The sequence below is a fragment of the Protopterus annectens genome, chromosome 3.part1 (genome assembly GCF_019279795.1).
Source record: "Protopterus annectens isolate FY-2018-M chromosome 3.part1, PAN1.0, whole genome shotgun sequence".
Taxonomy (NCBI): domain Eukaryota; kingdom Metazoa; phylum Chordata; order Ceratodontiformes; family Protopteridae; genus Protopterus; species Protopterus annectens.
The window spans coordinates 1,338,890,378-1,338,916,786 of NC_056732.1; the positions used below are offsets into that span (position 1 = coordinate 1,338,890,378).

The 26,409-nt window shown below is 39.6% G+C and overlaps 1 protein-coding gene across 1 annotated transcript in view; it reads right to left on the reverse strand.

Annotated features, from left to right (window-relative positions):
* Positions 1-26,409, reverse strand: part of MYBL1 (MYB proto-oncogene like 1) — a 1,413,299-nt gene that overhangs the window by 340,585 nt on the left and 1,046,305 nt on the right. Inside the window, exon 12 of the mRNA XM_044067371.1 lies at positions 950-1,064. Within this exon, the coding sequence (XP_043923306.1) occupies positions 950-1,064 (115 nt within the window). The remainder of the gene's footprint in view (positions 1-949; positions 1,065-26,409) is intronic.

Below are 26,409 nucleotides of genomic sequence, written 5' to 3' on the forward strand. Positions count from 1 at the left end.
AAAAAAAAGTTCAAAAGAAACAATAATGAAAAATACAGTTACCTATATTAATGAATAGTAAAGAGCAGATTACGCTTACAATGTGTTGTTTTATACACGTTTTGAATGAAGATCTTTGAAGAAATATAACAAACTGTTAGAAAGCAACAGCCACTACGCAGATGTAATTACTCTGGCACTTATGTCGGAAGTGAAACACTTACAGTGGTAAGAAGAATGGAAGGGAAATTGTAGGAATGCTTGCTGTAAAATCAGTGCCTCATGTAACAAGGTTCCGTGGACCTCGGGTGTTAAAACAGCACAGGCTTTAAAAGGCATTCTGGGAGAAGATGTGCACATAAGATGTGTAAAACTAAATGTATTGATTACTCTTACAGTGACCCTCACAAAAGGCACTGCTGAAAGTTTTCTAAGAAGTGCTGAGTCACTAGGTGGTGAAAAATGTTCCTGTTAAGAACTGCTGACTTGAGATATTCTTGAATATTAACTTCTTTAAATACATAGGATGTGCAGCTGTTTATCACAACTTGAAAGTACAGTAAGCCAACGAACACATCTCATGTAATGCAAGAAAGGAATACAATGATCAGATCTAATGGATACTATCGGTGCTTTCAACATAGCTAAGAAGGACCCCTGTTTCCCCAGGCTCACTTCCTTGCACTGCTTAAAATTAACAATGAAGGAAGCCACAAGTAAAGGAATTCCATTTAGATGTAATAAGGCCCACAGGGAATAGAGTTATTTCTCTGAACAGAGTTCTGCTGAGTGTAGACAGTCAGGAAGAGGACCACATAATGGACTAGGAAATACAAATTACCAAAAATACAGTGTTAAGATATTGTTTTTTAATAAATGCAGCTATAAAAATATATTTGTAAAAATTCATAGGCATTTGTTAAACAACTCTAACAAAACTCAGTAATATTTACAGACAATGACAACTTACCATACTTCTGAGAGGGCCATATTTTTTTTCTTGGGCAGCAAGTGCATTTTTGAATGGGGTGGGTGTCCGGGGTGTAGTACCTAGTAAGGATCTTCTAATAGTTGGAGTTCTGAAGCTAAAAAACAAAGATCACTGTTAAAGTTGAAGAAAATTATAACACAACGCGGTAGAAAAGAGTCGTATGAAAAAAGAAGTTATGTACTTACCATAACGTTGCATCTGTGTTGTCCAGTTTCATTCTTCCTCAACGTATGGGTTCTGATCCAACTCGGCCATTATTCTAGCTCGTGGCCACAAACAAACTCTCCAGCTCCTTCCCTACCCATAATGCACCACCCCTAATATCCCTCAGATCTTGTTTGCAGCTTGACATGAAGACCACAAAGAAATGTCATACTTAGAGTTCAACACATGGGACATGCGGTGCCCCAAGAATTTTATTCCTCCAGAATTCACTTGTGATAAATGGAGAGGGATGGAGGGTACATAACTTCTTTATCTCATGTTGCTAATGTTCATTCTTCCACAACTTACGGGACAGAGTCCCCAGCTATCTAAATTCGTGGGTGGATTTTAATGAAGGATATTCCTGAGCACAGTTGAGGCAAAGGTCTCTCTTTCTCTCAAGACCAGCTCCTATTTGCAATGAATGATAAAGGTATTAGGATTTGACCAAGTAGTTGTCCCATAACTAGACTCCTTGCGTAGTCTAGACTGGAATAAAGTGGAAGTGGTCATAGGTGTAGTTGAAAGAGCCTGTATTGGTTTGTTAGGAGGAAATTCAATTTAGTGGAGATAAACAAAATATAATCTATCAACCGCTTGGTTACAGTTACGTTTGTGACCAATTTGTCCATTTGTGATGTGTCAAGGAAGAAAGAGAAGAATTGATCTGTCTTCCTAAGTTTTTAGTTCTGTGCAGGTAGAAACATTATCTATAAACTTCCAATAAGCACAACATATACCCTTGTTTATTTGGAGCATCTGGGAAAAATAATGGCAGGTGAATTTGGTTGGTTAATGCTGGATTCTGACACTGCCCTCAGTAGGGAGGAAGCATCAGTACGTGAAGTGTCCCTATTCATGTGGAAAACCAAGGTGGGGACTTAAAATATAATGCTTGAAGTTCTAACACTATCCAATGGAAGTAAATGCAACTAAAAGGATAGACTTCCAGGTAAAGAATTTTAGATTACATTTGGCTGTAGTTTGAAAAGAAGACTTGTGTCAAAGTTGGCCATACCAACTCTATCTCACGGTGGTAAGGGACCTTTGTAAGGAGATCTAAGTAGAAGAAAACCATTAAAAATGCTTTGCAAAGTCTAGAGAAAGTCAGAGAAAAATTCTGCAAATCTACATAGAAATCTGAGAAAGGCTGTGAGTGGAAGTTAGACATTCGATAAACTAGCACCCTCTGAAAATAAACTGGCTAGAAATTCAAGGACAAAATGTATCGTAGCTGTAAAAGGTTCTACCTGATACTGCTCTACTCAACAAATATAAAATCCTGTGTTTTATTTTATATGCTTGATCGAGCGTTTGTTTTGTGGATTATTGCTCTTCCATTTGTGCAAAGATAAAATCCTCTCCATGGATTTCTGTAGAGATTCCTTGTATAGAGTTGCCATAGGAAGGTAACATAATGGAATGGATGGGTGAAAAAGAAAGCATAGTTTGCCTGGCTATCAATATAATGAGAAAAAACACAGTTTTAGGTTAGAGATGTGCATGTGAATCAAGCCTGTCAGGTAAGGCAGCAGTTCTGTAGACAAATCTAAAATCAAAGGTGAGTATGGAAAAAAAGAGGTCAAAGGAAGAGGAACCATCTTAGATAAGATCAGTAAGATACAGTGAGGATGGCTTGTTCTTCAATGTGACCGCTTTCTGAAGTATTCTTTATTAAGATGCATTGTAAGTGCCTATCATGTTTCATATTCTTCCACCTTGTTGTACATGTTTAGTTTGCATAAACTGTTTCTTCCATTTAAATATGCAATTTCGTTTGCCTCAAATCTGTACTCCTGGGCACAGAATGAAAAACTCTCCTTATGATAAGTGAATGAACAAATAAATAAATAAATAAATCATGTCCGGCACTTTGATGCTGGGACACAATCTGTGAGGAAGTAAGATGGACCTGCTCAAGCTGACAACTATCAGGTTGAACTTCTTCAGAAAATTGGCTACAATTACAAAATGGTTGGAAGAAAATTGCCCATTGCCACACCTTCAGTATATGTAAATTGGCCTCCTCGGTGGCCAGATGCCCTGAACAGCATCTCCCAGGAATTGTCCACTCCATCCAATCTGGGAAGCATCCATGGTCACTGTGACCTTGGGCAGAGAAAGAACAAATGATGAGCTAGCACAGTTGTTTTGACTGCATCCACACGGAAAGATAAAGATAACAATAACTCAGTTAAGCAGAGGTCATCAACATAGGTTGCGAGAGAGTTGATCATTGTGTTCATAGTATCTTCTCTTAACAAGGAAGTAGGACTACTGCCATTGACCCCAGAACTTGCAGAATCAATCCTATTGATATTCTGGTACTACCAGACATTTTCTGAGCTACTGTTTGTACTCTGTAAAGGGGTAGAGAAACTAGGATAGATACAGTGTTGAAAAAGTGTTCCTCTAAACTCTAATGTGTAGGTTGGTTTGAATTGTGACTTGTTCATAGGTTAGTACTAGGCTAACTGCCCTTTGGGCTATTTGAAGCCTAGCCAGTTACCCTATATGAGAATCAAACCCTGCACCTTGTGTCTTTAAGGTAAACACCGTAAGCATTATGTCATCCTCCCACCACTGATGGATATCCCAAATTGTGAACAAGCCTACTGCACTTGATCTCAAATTTCCACCAGTAAAAGCTTGGTCAGAGCAGTAATGAGCCAGTTGTCCCAAAATGGAAACATGTGGGAGCCTTGCAAAGTTAAGTGAGATGCCAGTACTTGGTGAACACTTTGGGGCCTGTGGTTAGACTAAAATGCTGGACTCTGAACTGGTAATGACTGGCTCCCAGTCTAAATTTTAACTACTTCCTGGATAGTCTATTCATTGTATGTGATAGTAGTAATCCTGAAGGTCAAGCAATCTCTTCCAGATGTCCTGCTCAGAAGTGGAAAATTGGACTGAACCAAGACTAATTACGACTTAGTGTGCCGAACAGAATTGTTCAACACATGGAGACTTAAAATCAATCACCAGTATCCTATTTTATTTAGGCACTAGAAGAATATTGAGTCAGTTACAGATTCTATTGGTCAAGAGGGAACTTTCGGATGACTCTAAGCTGCTTCTTGGGTAATGGGGGTGGAATGGAAAAAGGGAATGATATAATCTCAGCTAAAGGTTCTCTGCAAGGAAGTGTCCTTCGCTATGATTAACCATGCTTCCTGGTGTAGAGATAATAGATTCCCGACTGTGTGCAGAGGAGGACAGTGAGGTCTACTTTCAGAAGTGCTGGCAGTGTCTAACAGAAGAAGTATCTCTAGACTTCCAGAATTGTGGGAGCTGTCTGCCACTGGGGGATTTTCAGCAATTATTGCTCCCTCCTGTGCCTAGGGGCAAACTATCTTCGCTTGTGTCCTGTAAGGGACCCTGAGACTTCTTTTAACATATACCTACACCTCCTGATTGATTACTGGGAAAAAAACATTGAAGGGATGGAAAAAGGGGTGCCCACGGCAGATTGGCCCCACAGGAAAGAACGTAAAGACCCTAACTAAAAACAACTGTCAAAGGTAGCACTGATGAAAAACGACTTGAAAGACGGCACAGAATCATTGAGGCCCATTCCAGGCACGTCTCCTGATGGAAATGCCTGAACCCACAGCCTTAGAGACACCTTCTGCAGTATGCAAGATGAACCTCATGGACAAACAGGATATTGTCTGCAGGGTAGCCGGAGAGAGACTACTGAGGATGAGCATCAGCAATTTTGGTTCTAGAAAATAAATTAGATAGTCCTTTAATGAAATCTGTCTGTAGCCTCTTAAAAGGTACTTTAGGACTGAACAGCTGTGTAAGTGGTGTAAAGTGGGTAGGATCCAAAAATCCGCCCTGGGTACCACGTAAGAGAAAAGTGACATAACCGGGGAAAAACTCCCCTCTATTACTCAGAACCAGAGCTTTCAAGGAAGGAAGTTAAAAGGTCGGGACCGAACTAAAAAACTTAGATCTGGTGTTCCAGACCCATTCTGATAAGAGAGTAACTAAAAAGAAATGGTCAGGTATATCTAAAGAGTGAATGACAGTACCCTTCTTTTATCTGATTCCAAACATCTCTGGGTGTACCACTGGCTGGGTAGTAAAAGGGGGCAAATTAGACTTTACAGACACTCACAAATCCACGAGAGGGCTGAATTGGTAAGATCCCCATCTGGATTTGAGCTGCAAAAAATTTCACATTATCTTATCCACATTCTGAAAAAAAAAATTGAGCAAGAAGGGAAAATTGGAAGGAAAGGAACTAATCACCACAGGAACCAAGCCCATCGGATCCAAAGAGGGTTCTAAAAGTTTTTGCATCCCAAGAGTTCGGATGCAAAATCTTTCAAATTCTGTGGAATAATATTTGTCTGTCAGATCTGAAGGCTTACGATCCATTGAAGAAGTAACAGCAAACCAATCAGATCCGAGGAGGACTTGAGGGCCAAAGAAGCACTAGGCTTTGGATTCAAAGTCTTTCTAGCTTTTCTCTACAATTAAAATTCATCTATCCGAGCCGAAGGTTCTAAAGGTTTTGGACTGGAAGAGCTTGGATCTGAAATCTTTCAAATTCTCTCGAATAAGATTTCTGCCTGTTGGATCCAAGACTTAGGAAGTAATGTAGAAGTAACAACCAAAATATCTGTGGATCCATGGAGAAATTAGGATCCAAAGAGGACCCTAGGGGCTTTGGATTAGAAAAAATCTCCTAGTTTCCCTGGAGTTAAAAGTCTTGTCTGTCAGATCCGAAGGCTTAGGATCCGATGGAGGATGAAAGTGCTTTGGATCTGGAGAGCTTTGATCCAAAATCATTCCATGTTTCCATAATAAGACTTATGTCTGTCAGATCCGAAGGATTAGGATCTAATGCACAAGTAACAGCAGACCTGTCAGATCCGAAGAAAACTTAGGATCCGAAAAGAGCCCCAAGGGACTTTGGATTTGTAATTATCGTCTGAAGATAAAAATTATGTCTGCCGGATCCGATGACAGGAGTGGAACCTGTCAGATCTGAGGAGGATTTAAGATAAGTGATCTTAAAGAGATGTCGGATCCGAGGTGGCTGGATCCAAACTCCTTAAGACTCTCTCTCTCTTCTTTTTGGTTTATAATGAAGATGAAGGCAAAGAATTTGAATACCTGGAGCTTTTGAAGGGTCCTTGAATATTGAACTCTAGTAATGTTCTGAAAACAAAGGCAATTAGAAGCAAACCTTTCAATATTAATTATTAATTTATTTCTTTTTTTGTTCAAGTTGTGAAGAACTGTGTGGTCAGATCGGACATAGCTTTGGATGCAGTTTTTGTTTCGTTTCAGTTCTTAAGAAGCAGAGACTAGAGAAGCCGAGAAACTAGACCTTTTGACAGGTCTTTACATTTTGTATGGGGGGGGGGGGGGGGTTAGAGCTCCAGCAATGGCTTCGGAAAAAGGAAGGTGGCAGTAAAGCCTTTAACATCAGCTAATTCTTTCCTGTCCACAGAAACTTGCAATAAAAACTGCAGTCCTAAACAATATAACTAAGGTTGTAGCAATGGAATTTAAAGAACTACAATACATGTTGTATATAAAAGAAATACTGATTTATAAAACAGTTCAAAAGGTAAAAGGTAGGAGAAGGAGAAAAGCTGATAAACTCGACTACAGATTAAAACTGAAGAAATAGTAATTCATTAAAGTTAGAAAGAAAAAAGAAGAAGAAATAACTTATCTTTCACAGAAAACTTGAGAGCTGGAGGTGACCAAGTCTGAACTCTAAAGCGGCAAATGAGATCTAAGGAATGTTAGGGGTGGTGCATTATGGGTATGGTAGGAACTCAAGAGTTTGTTGGTGGCCATGAGCTAGAATAATGGCCGATGTCAGATCCGAGTACTGGATCTGAACCAATATGTTGAGGAAGAATGAAAATTGACATCAGATCGGTAAATTAAAAAAATACATATGGATCACATCAGTTAATCCACAAACTGAACAGTATTTTATAGGTCCTATGGTTAGGTTCCCGGGTCCCACTCTCCACCTACCAGCATTTGGTACCTTTGTCCAATTGCATGCCAGTGAATATATATGTATTCTGTAATGACACAGTTCATTTGTCTATAATAATCTGCCACTCTCTTTTTTAATAAATGATAAATGTTATATACTAGTCCATCTTAAAGTGCCTGCAGCAAATGAGGGCAGCTGGAGAACTGATCACTCACTGGAGGACAGAGGGAAGGTACTTCTGTTACATCATGGAGGCTCCTCTTTACAGATTAAATGACAAAATAAGAACACTATCTGTTATATGCAACAAAGATGCTTCCCATGGCTGGTTTATTCCAAAGTAGTACAACTACCTGAACAGGAGCCAGAGAAGCATATTAGGAACATTCAGAAGGCTGCACACTTATAAGTATTAAGCAAAAAGAGGTGTGACAACATCAAATCCCAATCCTGCCCAACAGCCACATATCACCACATCCACTTTCACCTTCAAAACTGTGCCTACATCCTATATAAAACTACTCTTAAACCAAATTCATACCATGCTCTACTTCAGCTGATGACTTTCTACGCAAGTATGTTAAAACACCAGCCAATACCATTACCTATCTTGTCTCAATCCTTATCAATAGGTCAGTCCAGGAATACAATTTTCCTCTCTCTGGAAGAAAACTCACAAATTATCTCTCTACACAAAGGAAGAAATTCAACAGACATTAACTTTAGACCTACAGTAATCTTATCCCCCTCTCTAAAATACTTGAAAAATGTAATCAGAAACAATTGCTGAACTACATCTTGTAGAAGAACTCCTATTCCCCCCATAACATGGCTTCCATCCCTCCCATAGTACTAACACTTCAGTTCTACCCTTTATAGATACTGTCAATAAAACTAGAGATAATGGCAAACTAGCCTTCTCCTTATTACCAGACTTGTTTAAAGCCTCTGACAATTTGTCACAGCAAACTTGTACTTCAAATGTCCTCACTAGGTCTATCTCAGCCTACCCTTCTATAGTTCAAAGTTACCTGTTCAACAGATATCAGTCAGTAAAATTGCTCTCCACCTCCTTTCCATACCTCCCACGCGTGTCCCACAACTCTCTATCCGTGGTCCCCTCCACTTTAACATTCTCACTAACACCCTCCGCACATCCACACAGCAGGCCTTCCTAATACAATAACATAACATAACACTCATGTACATCTGACAACCTGGCAAATCTCAAAAAAAAATTACTCGGGGAAACTTTAACAGCCACTGAAACAAGGCTTTGTAACTCACAACTCATGCTCAACTCCCTCCCCCCCAATAAAAACCAAATAAAAGTTATGCACTCACCATGACAATGCATCTGTGTTGTTTGCTTTAGTCCTTCCTCAACTGATGGGTTCTTAGATTCGACCTCAGACACTTCTAAAGACTTGGCTCTTTAGCTCAAGCTCCTCCCTTTACCCATAATTCACCTTTCTAGTCAGAATTACTTCAGATCGAGTTTGCCCTCCCTTCAGTCTATACCATGTCTAAAACAGCTATCAAGTGGGAACAAAACAGTGAAATGTTAAACAGCATCCCAATGGGAAAAAAGGAAAAGACAAAGGAGGAAAGGGCTGGACCTCATCAACAGTCAGACAATATCCTCAGACTGAACTAGAAGACTAGGAAATAAAAAAAAAAGTTTAAGTAGGAAATGGGTTGCTAGGTGGGAGGCTGAGGAAGGATGACAACAGACAGCACAGATGCACAATTATGGTGAGTACATTATTTTAATATCTGATGTTGTCTTTTTTTGTCCATTCCTCAACCGATGGGCAGAGTGCCCAGTTAGAGAAACCCGGGGTGATCTTCAAGGAAGGATATTCCAGAGTACAACAGGGCCAAATGCTGCTATATTCCTAGACCTTTCTCATAGAATCCTTCTGAGAGAATATGAGGATATGTTTGACTGGAGATGAAACCCTAACTAGCCATCAATGGAAATGGAGAAACCATGTGGTCAATTTGAGTGTGCAAATTTCTGGGTGAGTTATTCCTGATGGATATGAAAGAAGATTCTGGTTCGGATCCAACATCCAAGAAGGATGCATGAGATAAGGTCACAAAATGGGGAACCATACTTGTCGAGGACAGAAAGGAGCAATGAGGATTACTTTGCGCTTCTAGTAATATGCCTTCAGTAGAAATTTGGGAATTAGAGGAGTAGGAGGAAAAGCATAGAGGAGCCCAGGGGACCAATCGTGGACTAGAGAGTCTCTCAGTTTCTCACCCACTGGGGGAATTAGGTGAAGTACCTGCTGCACTGGCAGTTGAGAAGGGAAGAAGAGAGATTGTAGCATGGTTGGCCCCCTTGATGGACATCATTTCTGCCACCACAGGGTTGAGAAAGCACTCACAAGTTAGTAAGATAGACCTGCTCAATTTGTCTGCTAGCACCCTGGACTTCCATGGTATATGCTTTACCAAAAGAAAGTGGACAGAATAAATCTCGACATGCAGAGTAGGACTTGGATCCACCCTCTGCTTGCTGATGTACCAGACAATCAACATATTGTCTGTCTGAATGGCAATCATCCTTGGAAGGAGAGCATCATGAAATACCTGCAACACTAATAGGACTTCTCTCATTTGTAGGACACTGATGTGAAGACTGGACGCCAACTAGGACCAAGGGCCTTGGACCGTCCTTCCCAAGTAATGACTCCCCACACCCTAATTGGGAGGCGTCCGTAGTCACTATGGCTGTGGGTGGTGGAAACATAAAAGGGCGGCCTTGAGAAACTTCTCTTGTGGTGATCCATCAGGTAATGTGTTCTTTGCGGATTCCTGCAATTCATATTGGAGTAGAGACAGGGTGTCGTCTGACAGACCACTGTACTGCAAACAACCACTGTAGTACCCTCATGTAATATCTTGCTAAGGGTATTAGAGTTATGGAGGCTGCCATAGATCCCAGGAGCTGTAAAATCAACCTTTCCAGCAGGGATGGAAGAGAGAATATGTGGGATGCTTGATTCTGTAAAGTATTTATTCTTCAGTAAGGTAAACTTGGGATTTGTGTAACTATGAGCAGAAGTGAAGAAACCTCCTGGATCACCGGTCTATTTTGATGTGATAGTACACATCTTGGAGATCTATCGAGCACATGCAATCGTCCTTGCTCAGAAAAGACAGAATGGACTGAACCATGACCATTTGGAACTTGGACAGTTTGACATATTGGTTTAAGTTGCAGAGGTCTAAGATAGGTCTTAGATGCCAATGTTATCTGGTACAAAAAAGAACCTTGAGTAAGTTCCAAATCCTTGTTGGTCGGGGGGGTGGGGGGGTGGGGGGCATTTGAATGACTCTTTTTTTCCAGCAGTTTCTGTATTTCTAAGGCTGCTGCTTTTCTCTGAGTAGAATGTCGGGAAGCTTTGTAGATCAATTAGGGAGCTGTTGAGAAAAGGGTATGTAATAACCTCTGGGAATAATCCCTTGCATTCAAGTGTCTTTGGTGATGGCTGTCCAGGTTTGTGGTTGCACGGATAAGCATCCCCCCCCCCCAGGCTGCCTCCAGAGCACATCAGTTGGGCAACCCTTCAGGAGCGCCGATAGGATTTCTTAGAGAAGGGACCTGTAAAATCCTGATTTTGCAAGCATCCTCTGCCACAAGGGCATTGTCTATTGTTGGAATTTCCCCCTCTGGCACTGGGGGGGGGATATGTCCCCATAGGAGTCCTGGGAAGACACAACAAAATCCAAGGCAGTACCCCAAGCAGATCCATGTAATAAATAACTTTAATACTCAAATTCAATTGCAATAAAAGGCTCTAACACAAGCCACACACAGTCAATGTTAAGAGCGCTTTCACTTTGTAAAATACAAAGCTTCATCAGAACTGAAAATCTATTCTTTCAGGTGCATTAAATAGTCACATAGTAAATTGACTTAAAGAGACCATTCGTCCCCTTAAATACCATGTTTAAATATATTAATGTTCAAACTTCATACAACTTTAAAAATAAGTAATTCAACAATACCATAATTTTAATTTTCCTATGTAGATCTGTAATAATAAATTCATGCGTAATAAATAATACGTAATAAATAACCCCCCACTAAAAAATGAATAAAATAGTGAGAAGTATTGAATACTGTGAAAATACAGTCATAGCTTAGCTTGTCTTAATTTCAATACATTGTTAATACTAATACAATCGTTAAGACCAGGAAGTCTGTCAGCGTCAGTTTATAACTGCCAGAATAACTCCCTGAATTCAACCTTGGACTCCCAGTTACCACCACGGGGGTCAGTGACTACCTGTTCCACTACTGCAAACCTAATGTTCATGTTTTTACAGACTAAGGAATGCTTGTAAAAGGCATTAGATTCCTTACTTTTGCTAATTTCGTAAAGATGTTCATATATCCTCTTCCTAAGGGTACATACAGTTTTTCCAATATAAAAACTGTTACAAACTACATAAATTCCTATGTAAATTAACCCTTTCGTACCACAGTTATAATGTTTAGAGGCTGTCATCCTAATACCTCTAGAGGGAATCCGTATATCACTGCCTTCAAGAATAAACTCACACTGACGACAGGCACCACATTTAAAAGTACCTCTTCTTGACCTCACAGTCCTCTCTAGGTTTACATTCTTTTTCTCAAACATATCCTTCAAATTCATACCTCTCCTTCTCACAAAAGAAGGGTGTGCTGTGTCCTCATTCACTTTCAAAATGGGCCAATACTTTTTAATAATCTCTTCCACTCTACATGATGTGGCAGAAAAAGTGTGTGTAAAAGCCACATCATACTCAGCTCTATTCTCATGATGTGTTGTCTCATCCGTGTGTCCTAAGCCTATTAATGGAAAAAACTTACTGTCCCTATTTTTAATAACTTCCTCAACTAAATAGTCTATCATAGGTTTAGGGTATCCTCTTTCTAAGAAGAGAGCTTACAATCTTGATCTCATCTAGAAATGCAGAATAAGTACTAGTCATTCTTGATGCCCTTATCAACTGACCTTTTACTATCCCTTTCTTTTGGTAATATGGGTGTCCACTCTCGAAATGCAAATAAGTATTAGAGAAAGTGGGTTTCCTATATAACTAGACTGAAAACAATTATTCATTGTGTCCTTATATATTGTAACATCCAGATAATTTATACTAAAATTGTCAATGGTATAAGTAAAAGTCAGAAAATCAGTAGAATTGTTCAAATAGAGCATAAATTCCGTAAATTCTCCTTTTGAACCCTTCCATAATAAACAAATATCGTCCAGGTAGTGGGTGTAAAAGATGATATGTCTCCGCCAGTCAGTATTAAAGACAAAATTCTGTTCCCAATAATACAGAACACAATTAGCATATAAGGGGGCACATGCTGCCCCCATTGCTACTCCCTTTCTTTGTTGATAGAAGTCCCCATTAAAATAAACAAAATTTTTTTTCAAAATCGTTTCAGTAAATTCCATAATCAAATTGATAGTATTGCTGCCTAATCCTGTTTCAGTGCACAAAATTTCTCCAAACCGCTCTAGACCTACCTCGTGTGGGATACTTGGGAATAACTCTACTACATCTATAGTAGCAAAAGTTATATCCACATCATATTTGTCATTGATTGTTCTCCTCAAGTAATCCCAAGAATCTTTAGTTATGTGAGGAACAGAGTTAATAAATTTTTTCAGCTGGGAGTCCACGAAAATCGCTAAAGGTTCAGTGATACTACCAGCTCCTGCTACTATAGGCCTAAATTTTAATTCATTAATCCCTTTGTGCACTTTAGGGATCCCAAATATAGCAGGGACCCTAGGATTCTCTACATACAAAAAATTAAATAATTTCTCATTAATACTTCCTTGCAATAAATGGTCTGACAAATAATATTTAATTTTGGAATAAGAAATGTTAATTTAATTATGGGAAACAGTATAATGTTCTGAGTCCTGTAAAATATTGTGTATATATGTATCATACTCTTCATTATACATCAGGACCAACCCTCCCCCTTTGTCCGGCTTCATCACTCTACAATTTTCGTCCTTTAATTATTTCAACAATTTTTTTTCTTCTTCGGACAAATTGTTACTAAAATTATCTTTGTTATTAAATTGTCTCACCTCCTTCTCAACTAACTCTTCAAAAATTTTTAATGATGAATTAATAGTTGGGTTAAACAAACTCTTTCTGGACATTTCATCGTGATTTAGATGTGTACCTTTAAAATAAATTTGTAAATTAAGCTGTCTAGTGAATAACTTAATATCAATTAATGTGTTTACCAGTGTGCCTGGACATGTGGGAATAAAATGAAATCCTTTAGTAAATAAAGTAAAATAAATCTCATTAACTACTAAATCTGTAAAATTATAAATAGTAAAATTATTCTGTTTACAGATTCTTGAATCCACCTCATTTTGTGTCATATTCTGGTTAGCATCCCGATTTTGCAAGCATCCTCTGCCACAAGGGCATTCTCTATTGTTGGAATTTACCCCTCTGGCACTGGGGGGGAAATCTGTCCCCATAGGAGTCCTGGGAAGAGCCGTATGACTTCTGGAAACACATTTTCATGCCACCTCTCTGCTTCTGGGAAAAGGTCCTTTAAAGTGTAGAACAATGGATCCCTACAGCAGCTAAGGTCTTCCTGTCTTGTTCACTGCTGGATTAGGTTTCTTTAATCTAGGGGCAAATAAGGTAGATCCAGCAAATGAGTAGGAGTCAACAACTAGGCAGGGATCAATGGCAGGCTCACTGTTCTGATGGAAGAGTGAGCTGGTAAAACTCACAACTAAATTTTGGTCCAGAGAAACTTCCTCATCATCCTGTCTACATCAGCTTTGGTTAGACTCCTCCATGACCTGAGGGATGATGAAGTAGAGGGTGGCCTGAAAGTTCTTCTTGGGATCTCCTGGAGAAAGGGTGAATGGATCCGAGAAGGAATTGGGTCTGGACTGAAGGAGCGTTGAGCGAGAGATTTAGATTTTGATCTTGTTGGATCTGATGAGCCTGATGGATCTTACAGTTTAGACGTTTTCTTGGGTGGAGCCGAACTTGAAACAGCAGAGGGAGACCAATCAGGGGATTGTTTCCTGCCCTCTTTGCCTTTGCTTAATGTAACCCACTTAGCCTTCACAGGAGGCTTCTTGGAAAGTGGAGGGAGCTCCAGCAGAAGTTGAAGAAGTGTATGGTAATATATCCTTGAGGACTAACTTGTGGAGTTCAACCAAGGCACAGTGGTTGAAACCCACACAGATTTCACAATCAACATCCAAATGGGCAGAGCCCAAGCAATACACGCACTTCTTGTGGGCATCAGAGTTGGGGATCTTGTGCCCAAAGGAGGTGTATTTTTTAAATCCTGTTGGCTTATCTGACATCATAACTACCTAGAAGGCCGAAAGAAGGAAAAGGAAAAATAGGAGAGACTACCAATGATGGCAAAAACAGGTGCAACTACCAACAATGATAATCAGAGAAAGTACCTATACAAAGGTAGCAGTAGGAGAACAAGTTGACAAGGACACAAGGCCTAGTACTATAAAATAAGAATAAACAGATTTTTAATCAATATGTATAAATACTACTGAAGTAGAAAGGGAGGAAGAAGAAGAAAGGGGGTAGTATGAAAAATAATAAAATCACACTTATCCGAAAAACTCTGTCTGAGCTACAAACACTACATCCATTCCCTGAAGGGGCAAATGTGATCTGAAGTAATTCTGACTAGAAAGGAGGATTATGCCTTTAAAAGTGGCTGAAGTCAGATCCGAGACCCCATCGCTTGAGGAATGGATGACAAAGACAATATCAAATCTACTACTTTCCCCCCAAAATCATTCTCATGAAAAAACAAAATTTGAAAAACTCTCTCTTAATAATACAACTGGAGTCACTTCTCATAGCAAATTATTAGGGATGACAGTGGATGACAATCTTAAATTTGCCTACATATACAAAACTGCATAAAAAAGGGATGCTTTACACAGCCAAACGTTTTCTCACCAATGCAACTAAAATTACACTCGCTACTTTATGGTGCTCTCATCCTTACTAACCTCCAAGCATCACACAAATCAAAACTTGAACAATGCTATAATAAAGAGGGTAAATTTGCAGCAAATATATCTTTCAGAACCCACCACTGTATGGCACTAAAAAGCCGAAATTAGTTAGAACTACACCATCAACCAACATTACATAGCTTCTTAACACCTAGAAAATTATCCAGCATCCATCTGCTTGTACAGCACTAAGTACCATTCTACACCACTGTGTTCCCAATCGGTCATTATGATCCAATTACCCTCCTGTTGAGAAACCCATCAATTCCATTGGGCATGTCTATACTCATACCATGCTGCTAAGGCCTGGAACACCTTACCCGTATCCATCAGGTCAATACCGTCCATTCAGGGCTTTAAAACAATTCTGAAAAACTTACTAGCCAAAATCTGGCTCTGTTTTTGCTCAACCCCAGCATAAACTATAACCCTAAATATGAGCAAGTACCTATTCATACCTCACAGCGGATCTACTTCAATAGATTGAATTACCAGAACATCAAAATTTAAATAGCCGAGATGAAAAAAAAAACTAAAGCTGAAAAGAACAACTGTTAATGCCAGAAATAATATGAACAAAAGAGCTACTGCTGATGTCACACAGAACTTTGACCCTCTGACTGTACATCGCAGTGGTTTCAAAAATCAGTTACTTTACTTAAAGAAATCATTTAGAGAAAAAAATGTACCTGTTTTAATGTTTATGAATGGAGATAACAGAACAGTGAGGATCTGTAAGTTTACCCTTTACTCCACTGTAGTGCGATCTTGGAGTTGGCACATATAATTTGCATGGGGTTTGGGGGGCACAGCTCCTCATATTGGGGGTGCAAGGGGCTTGCCCCCCTGCAAAAATATTGGAGACGCTAACATTTTGTTTGTAAATGACTTCTTTAAGTAAAGTAACTGGACTTTGTAACTGCGCTGCAATGAAGGTCAGAGTTCTGTGTAACATGGGCAGTAGCACTTTCGTTCTTATTATTTATGGCATTGTGAACGGTCGTTCTTTTCAGGTTTTGTTTTTTTCGTCTTGGTTATTTAAATTTTGATATTCTGGTGACTCAATCTACTAAAGCAGATCCCTTACAACACCTTACTCTCTCCCTTCTTCACTCACATCCTTAATTCAATTTATCTCACCTGACTCCTTCTAAATATGCCATAAGACTTTTTTCTTTCACTTCATACTGCAATTCCTGTTTGTATTATACTAACTTACCTTTAATTTCTCTATAAACTGGCTAAAGGTTCTCTAAACAATAAATCATTGTCATGTAAATTGTATCTATTCTTACCTATTCACATTATGTCTAATTTGGCATAATTATTTAAACTGTAGATGTTTTTGTATTATTCTTGAAGATTGTAAAATTATTGTTCCTAAATGTTTTTTGTAATACTTTGGAGCTTTTCTCCCAGGGCATCTACTGACAATGGGCATCTACCCAGTCAGATTTTCCCAATAAGCAAATATCAATAAATAAATGATTTGACTCCAGTGCTGCACAAAGGGACCAGTGCCACTGAATGATGTGGATCCTAGGACTGCACTGACCAAGCCGACACTGTAAGCAGTAAAAGGCAGAGTCAACAGGCAAACAACCAGTGGCACTGTGGACCCTGCTACCACTGAAGCTCTCATTTTACAGGCACCTAGTAGCAAACTACAAGACAACCGCAGCACATACACCCTCTGATTCAGGTCTTCCCTTGGAAGAAGCCAAAGTCTCAAGAATAAGAAAAGTATAGCTGTGCAAATAAACTTACCATAACAGTAGATGTTCAAACAGATCGTTGTTCAGTAGTCTAAGCTATATTGAGTGTATACTGCAAAGGATCACACACCATAATGGCTGTAGAACATGAGAAGAGCAATATAAAGACAAACTCTCAGAAGTGACTTGCCTCAGAACAAGGAATGCTAGAGCTTTGCCATATAGGTAAATAGTAGGTGAAAATAGGAAGAAAGGACAACCCTCACCCTGGCAAAAAAAAAAAAAAGAGGGTGGGTGAGAGGACGGTATTTGTACTGAAACAGTGATTTATTCTGTGACAAAGGGAGATACTGCCAGCAAAGCTATCTGGAATTTTGTAAATAATTATATGTCATTTGTGAATATCAACATGATTCATATAAGATGCTTGTGTTACAAATGTATTAGAACTGTATGTCATGTATATATCAAACTATGTTTGGACAGACGTGTGTTGAAAATATATTTTATAAAGTTCTTGTGGTTACAATGTAACCACAGCATGCCCTAATGGAATAGAACAGAACTGTACATGCACTATTGTAGCTGTTTAAATGTATATATTTTAATAGTGAAAACTGGAACATAGGAGGTTAACTTCAGTCTAGTAAATGTCAGAAAAATAGCTGAAATTAATTACTTTATGGCAGCTAGAGACAGAAAGCCTATACTAGTGTGCTCTCTGCATTGTCTTTAAGGTGAAATAATTACTAGTTTTGAATGTGAAGTAATGCAATTGTTTTAGGACTTCCAGCATCTGCCAAATATCTGAGGTCTATGTATTTTTACAGGTAGATGCTAAATACTGCTAGCTCCCAGCAGTGGGGGTTTCACCTGGGATAGAATCAGATGACAAGAAATGATGTAATTCTGCAAACTATCCCAGCAGTAATAGCTGAGATATTAATTTGAGAACTCAGAGAAAGAGAGCATTCTGTATTCTGTCTTGGACCTGACAACATCTAAAAGATCCATTCACCATATCTGCCTTGCTCTTAAGTAGTTAACTAGGGTATAGTAATTCTCTTAGATTCAGTCAAGAATATAGTGAAGCATAGTTTAGACGTTTTTCTTTATTTATTTGAGACTGCCCTCCAATGTTGTTTTGAATCTTTCCTGTGATTTTGAACTCTGATGTCACTGTGAATATATTCAGAGTATTTTCTTGTTCTTTTATTATTAAATATATTTAAACCTTTCATTGTGGCTGATCTTAGTAGAGCTATTTAAGTTTTGAAAGTACTTGCATATTTATTTGGTGACACTGTGTATGCCATTCCTAATAGCCTTGCTCTTGGTCAAACTACCATTTGTATTAATATAAATATTACACAGTAAGATTGGACACCATTTGTTAAGGGCCTTAAAGTAGCTGATAAGGAGTTGGCTGGTAGCAGTGATAACTACCTTATAAGGAAAAAGGGGGCATAGCTAATAAACGTGTGCCAGCCTTTCCCAGATGTGTGTGTGTGTGTGTGTGTGTATATATGAGTGCGAGAGAGTGTGTGTAAATCAAATCTCAAAGAATGCATGTGTGTCAGCTACTTGGGCAGGGACATGAAGCACTGGTTGGACAGAGAGGGTGCTGGAGGTCTTTGCCTGGCCACTCAGCTGAGATCTCAACTGTACAGCTGTGCCAGTGAGGAGTTTTATTGGGGATCTGCAGAAAGAGGGAGAAACTAGCCACAGACTGACTGTGGTCCCTGTGTGCTTTTATGGGAAATGGTACTTGATGCAGAGAGCTGCATCTGGAAATACTGAGTGTACCTTGTTACCCTCCCAGTGTACATCCCCCACTGTTGCAAGTGATGAATATTGAGGCTTCTTGATTACTGGTCCAGTGGTGGGTCGCCACATATTCAACAATCTACTGTTATAGTCTGTTTACTTACATGTGTACTATGTTTGTCATTAGATCACTTTTGCAGTAATCTAAGCTATATGGGAAGTACCAGAGCTTAAAAGGAATAGGAGGGAAGAGGAGGATCAGAATCTAGGGCCTCTTGGAGAATATTTATTATTTATTTATTTATTTTATTGACATTTGTTAACCAGGAAAGTCCACTGGGCTTGAGACCCATTTTCAGTGGAGGCCCGGGGAGAAAAGCTCCAAGTTACATGAAAATCATTACATGAATTTGTAAGGAAACAGTTACTTATAAAGCAAGTGAAATAATACAGAAAACTATCTAAACAGTACATATGCTGTAAAAAGGCATAATACAGTAAAAATGGAACATTAACATGTAGAAAAAATTATACAATTAGAAATATTTAATAATACAGCTCAATTTTTTTTTGGGGGGGGAGTAGGAAAAGGGAAAAGGTAAGTGTAGTGGGAAGGTAGAATTAGAAAGTTAAACTTAAAGGTAGGATAGATATAGTTAGAATCTTATAGCTAGGTGGTGGGAATATGTAGATTATAGGTTGCATGTATTTAATGGTAGTATTAAACGTAGAAAGTGACAGAGAGGAGAAATGTGTTAAGATAGTTGTATAGATGTGTGGACTGGGATACTAAAGATTAGGGATAACACATATGGTGTAACAGTATGACATATACGGGTCTATATTACAAGACCGAAGATGCATTCTTTCGAATGTGTCTTGGTCGAACTTAAAAGGCTGAAAACGCAAAATATCTAAGTGGCTGTTAAGCAAATTCTTTCCCTGGGAAAGAATTTGCTTAGCTGCTTCGGTACTTTGCTGTTTTCGGCACTGTAGTGCTGTCTCGGAGTTGGTGTATTTAAGTAGGGGGGGGGGCAAAGCCCCCCACTTAATGTAATGTTTGAAATTGTTTTTTTTTTTGTTAGAACAGCGATCTTTTTCCCTTGGAAAAAGATCGCTGTTCTGACGCTTCGATATTGTAAGCTTTCAATTACATACGGTCGATTAACCACAGTTCGCTTTTTTAAGCGTTTGGTGATTTAATATAGACCCGACATATACATAAGTATATTTGCTATGTGAAACAGTTTTGCTAGATTAAGGAGGATCTGGATATGTGCTGCATGTGCAGCTGGGGTTATCAGTGAGATGTTGTTTTAGCTTTCTTTTAAAGGAGATTATGTTGTCTAATTCTGTAACTGATGAAGGGAGGGTGTTCCACAGCTTAGTTATGGAATAGGAATAGAGGCAGCTACCTGCTCTTTTACTAGGTTTTGACATTTTAAGTAGGTGCTTGTTGTTAGAGCGTAGATGTTTGGATGGGACGTAAGGTTCAATGATATTTTTCAGGGAAGGGCAACACTCGGGTTTATAAATGAGTTTATGGGCAAAGAAGTTGTGTGTAATGTAGGTAATGTGCAAATTCTAGCCACTTTAGTTCTCTAGTGGCCTGGCAATGGTGGGTTTGATTTGGTTGGGTTGATGCAAATTTTGCAATCTTATAATAACAGGACTGCAGTTTGTGTTGCAAAGAGTTGTGGAGACTGGTGAAGATAGGAGACCCGTATAGTAAGGGTGGAAGGAGAAAATTTTTTGAAAGTTTTATTCGGATGGATTTGTCTAAGTATTGTTTGTTCCTGTAAAGTTTGCCTAATCTGAAGTGAGTCTTTTTTATTGCGTTATTAATATGCAAGTCAAAGTTAAGTTTACTGTCAATAGTAATTCCTAGCAATTTGGCCTGATTTACTAACTCTATTTGGGTTTTGTTTATGGAGAATATAGTAAAGTCTGTGGGAACAGGTTTAGATGCAAAGATGAGTAGTTTAGATTTATTAGGGTTACGTAATAGCTGTGATTGGTTTAGCCAGAGTTCTATGGATGTAAAGGCCTTTTGTGTTAACTTTTGGAGGTCAGAGACGTTATTGGAGGTACAGATTATGGCTGAATCGTCTACATATTGTATGGTAGTACAGTCAGAGTGAACTTTATCTAGGTCATTTATAAAAATGTTGAATAGTAGGGGTCCTAAGACTGACCCCTGGGGCACTCCTATGTTATTTGAGAGAAAGCTAGAGAGGTTACTCTGCCATTTTACGGATTGCTGTCTGTTTTCCAAGTAACTAGTGAACCAGGTTAGGGTGGCATCAGAACATCCTAGTGATTGCAGTTGCTGGATAAGTTTGATGTGGGAGACTGGGTCAAATGCTTTTGAGAGATCAAGTAACAGGACTGATGTAAGCAGATTACTATGTAGGGCGTTATAGATGAAATTTGTGAAGGAGACTAGGGCAGTAACGGTACTGTGAGATGGTTGAAAACCATGTTGTGAAGGGGATAGTAGGCTGTTGCTGGTTACGGACCTAGAGAGAATCTAATGCATAGTGCTTGATAAATATGTGCACAGAAAACCAAGTTGCTGCCTTTAGAATATTTCTAGAGTCAACCCCTTTCTAAAAAGCCACAGACGCAGACAAAACCCTTGTACAGTGGGCCTTGACTCTGCCTGGAAGTTTTGATATGATGTGGATAACAAACAGCAATAGCATGAGACAACCATTTAGAAATTTTTCTTACCTTCATATGAAATAATAAGTTGATTAGAATTCCTGATGGTTTTTATCCTCCAACATAGTACGAGTTGCCTGTGGACATCCAGAATGTGTAGAATTTTCTCCTTTGTTGATTCTGGAAAAAAAAAACAGGGAAATAAACATCCTGACTCACTGTAAACTCTGAAACCACTTTAGACATATTGGAAGGACTGATTCTCAAAATTATCCCATTCTTGTGAAAGATGAAATATGGTTGAATCACTATAAGAGCATGTAAGTCGTATACTCTTCTTGCAGAAGTCACAGCAATGAATAATACTGTTTTCCAAGTTAAGAACTTCAAGTCAGCTTCATAAGCAGGTTCAAAAGGAAAAGTGTTAAGTTTCTTCAGCACAAAATTAAGATCCCAAGAAGCTACCTGTTTTCTAGGTGAATGGATATATAAAACCCATTTCAAAAATTGTTTCAATCTATGCAGGGAAGAACAGGGGATCCAGGAGTAGAAAAACTAAATGTGGGTGAAGCTCAATAAGAGTAAGAATGGCCAGAGGATAACTCACACATATACTGTATAACCAGAGGTGTTTGAGCTTTAAATGGATACTGGTTCTTGCTTTGGCACCAGCTATAAATTATTTTTTTCTAGCAGAAGGTTTCTTAGCCTCCTTAATACCTGCTGCACATCTTCAGAAAAAAAGGTGCTTAAAAGGTATCAAATGCCATCGTCTAGGTAGTAAACTGGAGAAACTTAAGTTTGTGGTGGATCAACAAACCCCAAGGGTGGGTGAATAAGTCTATTCTGTGCAGAAGCTTATGGTAATTGTCCTTAGCCATTTTCAATAGTAGGGAGAACCACTAATGTCCAAGTCAAAAAGGACTTAGGTTCATAGGGGTTTACTAGGCTAAAGACCACAATGGCCTTTTTAGGCCTAGCCATGCATCCCAAATCTCTGACAAGTTCTGGTGCATTTGATAAGTGTAAGCAGGGGCTCGGGAGATGAAATATTTACAAGCAGGACCCTGGGAGATGAACCATTTACATGTTGCCTGTGCCATTAAAGACGTAGGCGCCAAACCAGGGATGAATTTCTTGCTCCCCATCCAACTGTCCAAATCACACTTGAATTGGGTTAGGGAGGAACTGATTCACATGAATGGGGAGTCTGTTCCAGAGAAGGGGTAGTCTCTGGGATACATACCTGTCTCTTCAGCAGGTCCTATTTATATCACAGGCAGGGTTTAAATCTTTAGACCAGGTAATTCTGGTGCTGTCTGAAGGAGTTCCATGAAAGTGGGGTCTGACAAATGCCAGGCATGGATTTCCCCTCAACAGCTTATAGGAGACAGAATACAAGGATAGGGCCTTGTGTCTGCACAGGACATGTTATTTATGCCTTGTATTCTTTTAGTGAGGAACCTCTGGGGATGTCCCAGTTGATGGATATGCCTTGTAAGGTACATACAAGGGGGCATTGTACTCAATGACAGGTCTGATGAATGCCAAATACAGAGGAACAATGACTCCTTGGACCAATAAGCCATACTTTTGTTTATAAGTTGCTCAACACAGAATGATTTCTTCACTACTGTAGACAAGTGATGGTCAAAGGCTAGATTACTGCCCATGTGTCCCCAAGTCCCTGACTACTGCATCAGCTCTTAGGGGCATGTTGCCAATGTAGTAGTTACCAGGGGTAGACAACTTTCCAAAGGATACTATTATGCACTTCCTGGCATTTAGTTTTAGTCAATGGCTCTGGCACCAGATATTTGTGTGTCAGCCCTTCCTGGAAAATATTTGTGCTGTTGGGCGATCCAATGACAGCTCCTAATTTGCAGTCATCTGCAAATTTAGTCAGGCAGAAGCCACTGATGTTGGCCTTGACATCAGAGAAGTAAATGCCAAAAAGGAGCAGCCCGGGGACTGATCCCTGAAGGACTCCACTTGTTAGTGGCCTCTTTGTAGAGGCAGACTCGCCAGCTCAAACTGGGTTCTGGCTGTGAGCCAGCTGGCTATCCACTGGGTGACACAAGGATTTGTACCTAACCTCCTGAGTTTGTCAACAATTCCCGAGTGGGGGATTGTGTCAAATGTCTTGGCCAGGTGAAGGTAGGCAATGTGAACCATTTTGCCCTCACTCATTGTTTTGGTGACCTTCTCAAAGAAGCCCACCAGGTTCAGTAAGCATGACCTGCCTTTGATGAAACCAAATTGGATTGGGCCCAGTGTCTGGAGGTTTCCTATGTAATTCCTGATAATTTCCATGATAATTCTTTCCGTGGCTTTACATATCAGACTAGTGAGACTTATGGGTCTGTAGTTACCATGGTCTGTCGGCGACCCACCTTTGAGCAGAGGGATGACTGTTGCTGTTCTACAGTCATGTGACATGAAGCCTGCTTGGAGGCTACAGTTTAATAGAAATTCCAGAGGGCCTGATAGATCATGTTTCATGCTATTTAGAAGGCATCCTGGCCTACTGTCTGGACCCATTAATGCAGCGTTCTAAAGACTTATTCCCTAGTGATAGCAGGGGGAGTTATATTTGATATTTCCTGAGGGAAGGTTGATGGGGAGAGAGGGGTAAAGCTTGAGCTGAATTCGTCGGCCAGTAAGTTTGCTATATCTTCTGGCTCAGTATAGGTGGCTCCATTTATAATGAGCTCTGCACACAATTGTGTATTGCCTGTGAGGTTGAGGACATAGCTAAAGAATGCCTTGTGGTTGTACCTCAAATTTGGCTTTGGTAGACTTTATTTGTCCTCTGAGTTGTTAGTTTAGTTTGATGACAGTACTTTTATCCTGTTGGGTGCTGCACCTCCTATTTTTTTGCCATGGTTTTCTTCTTTTTGTTAAACAGCCTACTGATACTGTGATTACACAAGGATGGCTTGTTTTTTGAATTAGCTCTGTACTTCTTTTTGGTGGTTACAGCTGCCTCTATGCTGCTATTAACATGCTTGTATAGGGTTTTTGTGAACAGTTCTATGCAGGCAGCAGTGTTCTCAGGGTTTATGGGGGCTTGACATTTTGCCAGGTTATCACTTAATAGCAAGTAGGAAGTTAGCCTTAGGGTAATTCCTGAATATTCCAGAGTTAACTGGGGTTCCAGGTTTTATGTTTACTTTAAAGGAGACCATTTTGTGGTCTGACCTTACCAGAATAGACATTACACTAGGGGGTGTGCAGCACTCTCCCATATTAGTGAGGACCATATCCAGTATGGTTGCACCCCTTGTTGGTGTACTAACAATCTGGTCCAGGGAGTTTGTGTTTACAAAATTCAGGAATCTGTGCTTGTATATTTGGTGCCGTATATGATCGCAGTTAATAGTGGGGTAGTTAAAGTCACCCATGAATACAGTATTGAGTTGGATGGTGAGTGCTTACAATAAGTTTAAATACATGTTATGGGTTTCCTGGGCCATAGAGGGGGACCTACAGCTTGAAAGGAAGTGGTATTGGATTTTATCTATGGTGAACTGAACATGGAGAAGCTCAAATGCATTGTCCTGTTTGACCACCTTTGAGGTATATTTATTTTTGATGTAAATCGGGACACATCCACTTTTAGTTCCTCTCTGTGTAGCAGCTGGTGTAAATGTGTGGAAGACGCAACCTTGCACTGTCGGGTGTGCTCTCCGTGGCTTTAAACCATGACTCAGTGACCGCACAGACGTCAGCTTCTAGGGAGTGGAGTTTTTTGTTTAGACTTCTAGCATTGAGCAGTAACACCTTTAAATTTTCTTGGTTTTGATTTGCTATGTCGGAAGTACTTTCAGTTTGGCATTGCCTAAAAAAGGCACTATAGGGGAGGACAGTGTTTTAGCTAATACTTGAAAGTCTAGAGGGGAGAGGTGCAGACCATTCCTGGTGAAGCAGCATGGTCTATTAACCATCTCCCTCCATGCTGACAATTATTTCACCCCCTTAGAATGACACCAGAATTAAGCCAATTACTGAAGTCAGTCATCTTTTGTTCATATTGTGGTATCTTCCTTGGAGAAGGTAAAATGCTGCTCAGTGCTAGGCTCATAACAGCCTATAACACATATTCTCTTCTTATAGTCTAGAAAGATACATATCAAGTCATTTACACCCACATGGACTATGACTGAGGCATACTGATACTTGTGGTCCAATGACCTGAGTGCTTGTGTAATGCAGCAGATCCTAGCCCCTGATAAGGAGCAGACCATGACTTTTGTCTTACTCAGCCTGGTGAGAGGGACCATCAGTGTGTCTCACAATGAAGTCTTCAATTACTAGAATGTTGGATTTCATGGTGGCTTGCCTTATGGGCTTAGAAGTACAGGCTCCATGAGCTGTGGCTGTATGTGTTGATGTGGGTGTTTTGAAAGAATGCATTTGGGGTTTCTGAGGTTGTTTGTTATGGGTACTTTTTTTAGGAGGTCTTTGGAGTTTAGGAAGGTTACATTTAAGTGCCTCAGCATATGTGGGTCTATGTGTCTGCTTTGAATGGTCTGTGATGAGTGTAGTGTGTGTACTACTGACAATCTTAGTGACATTAGGATTGCTTTTATGTGAGAACTTTGCCTTCAGTGACATTGTGTAAATACATCTCACACACACCTTATCAATTTCCTTGAGAAATAACAGGCTGTCAGTAAACGAGACAACTTCTACATTACCTCAGGATGCCCATATCCATCAAGCTGGTAACAGAGGAAGTGGGAAAGTTCATATCCAAGGCAACAGACCCTTTTTCTTTTTGATTAGACAGTTGAAGTGAGAATTTAAAGAAATGTCAGACGTATCCGGTGTGCAACTCTGAGAGCAGTGCTCCTCACTGCAAACTAGTTGTCCTGCTGCAACTAGGTATTCGCGGAATTTCAATGATGCTTTTACATAAAAAATGTCAACTCAAGGTATCTGTGGCTATACAGAGTACTGCCAAACATATGAGGGGAAACTAACAAGTAGAGCCTGATGATTTATGGATAAAGTATTTAGGCAGATATTCTGAAGACAGAAGCTAATCAA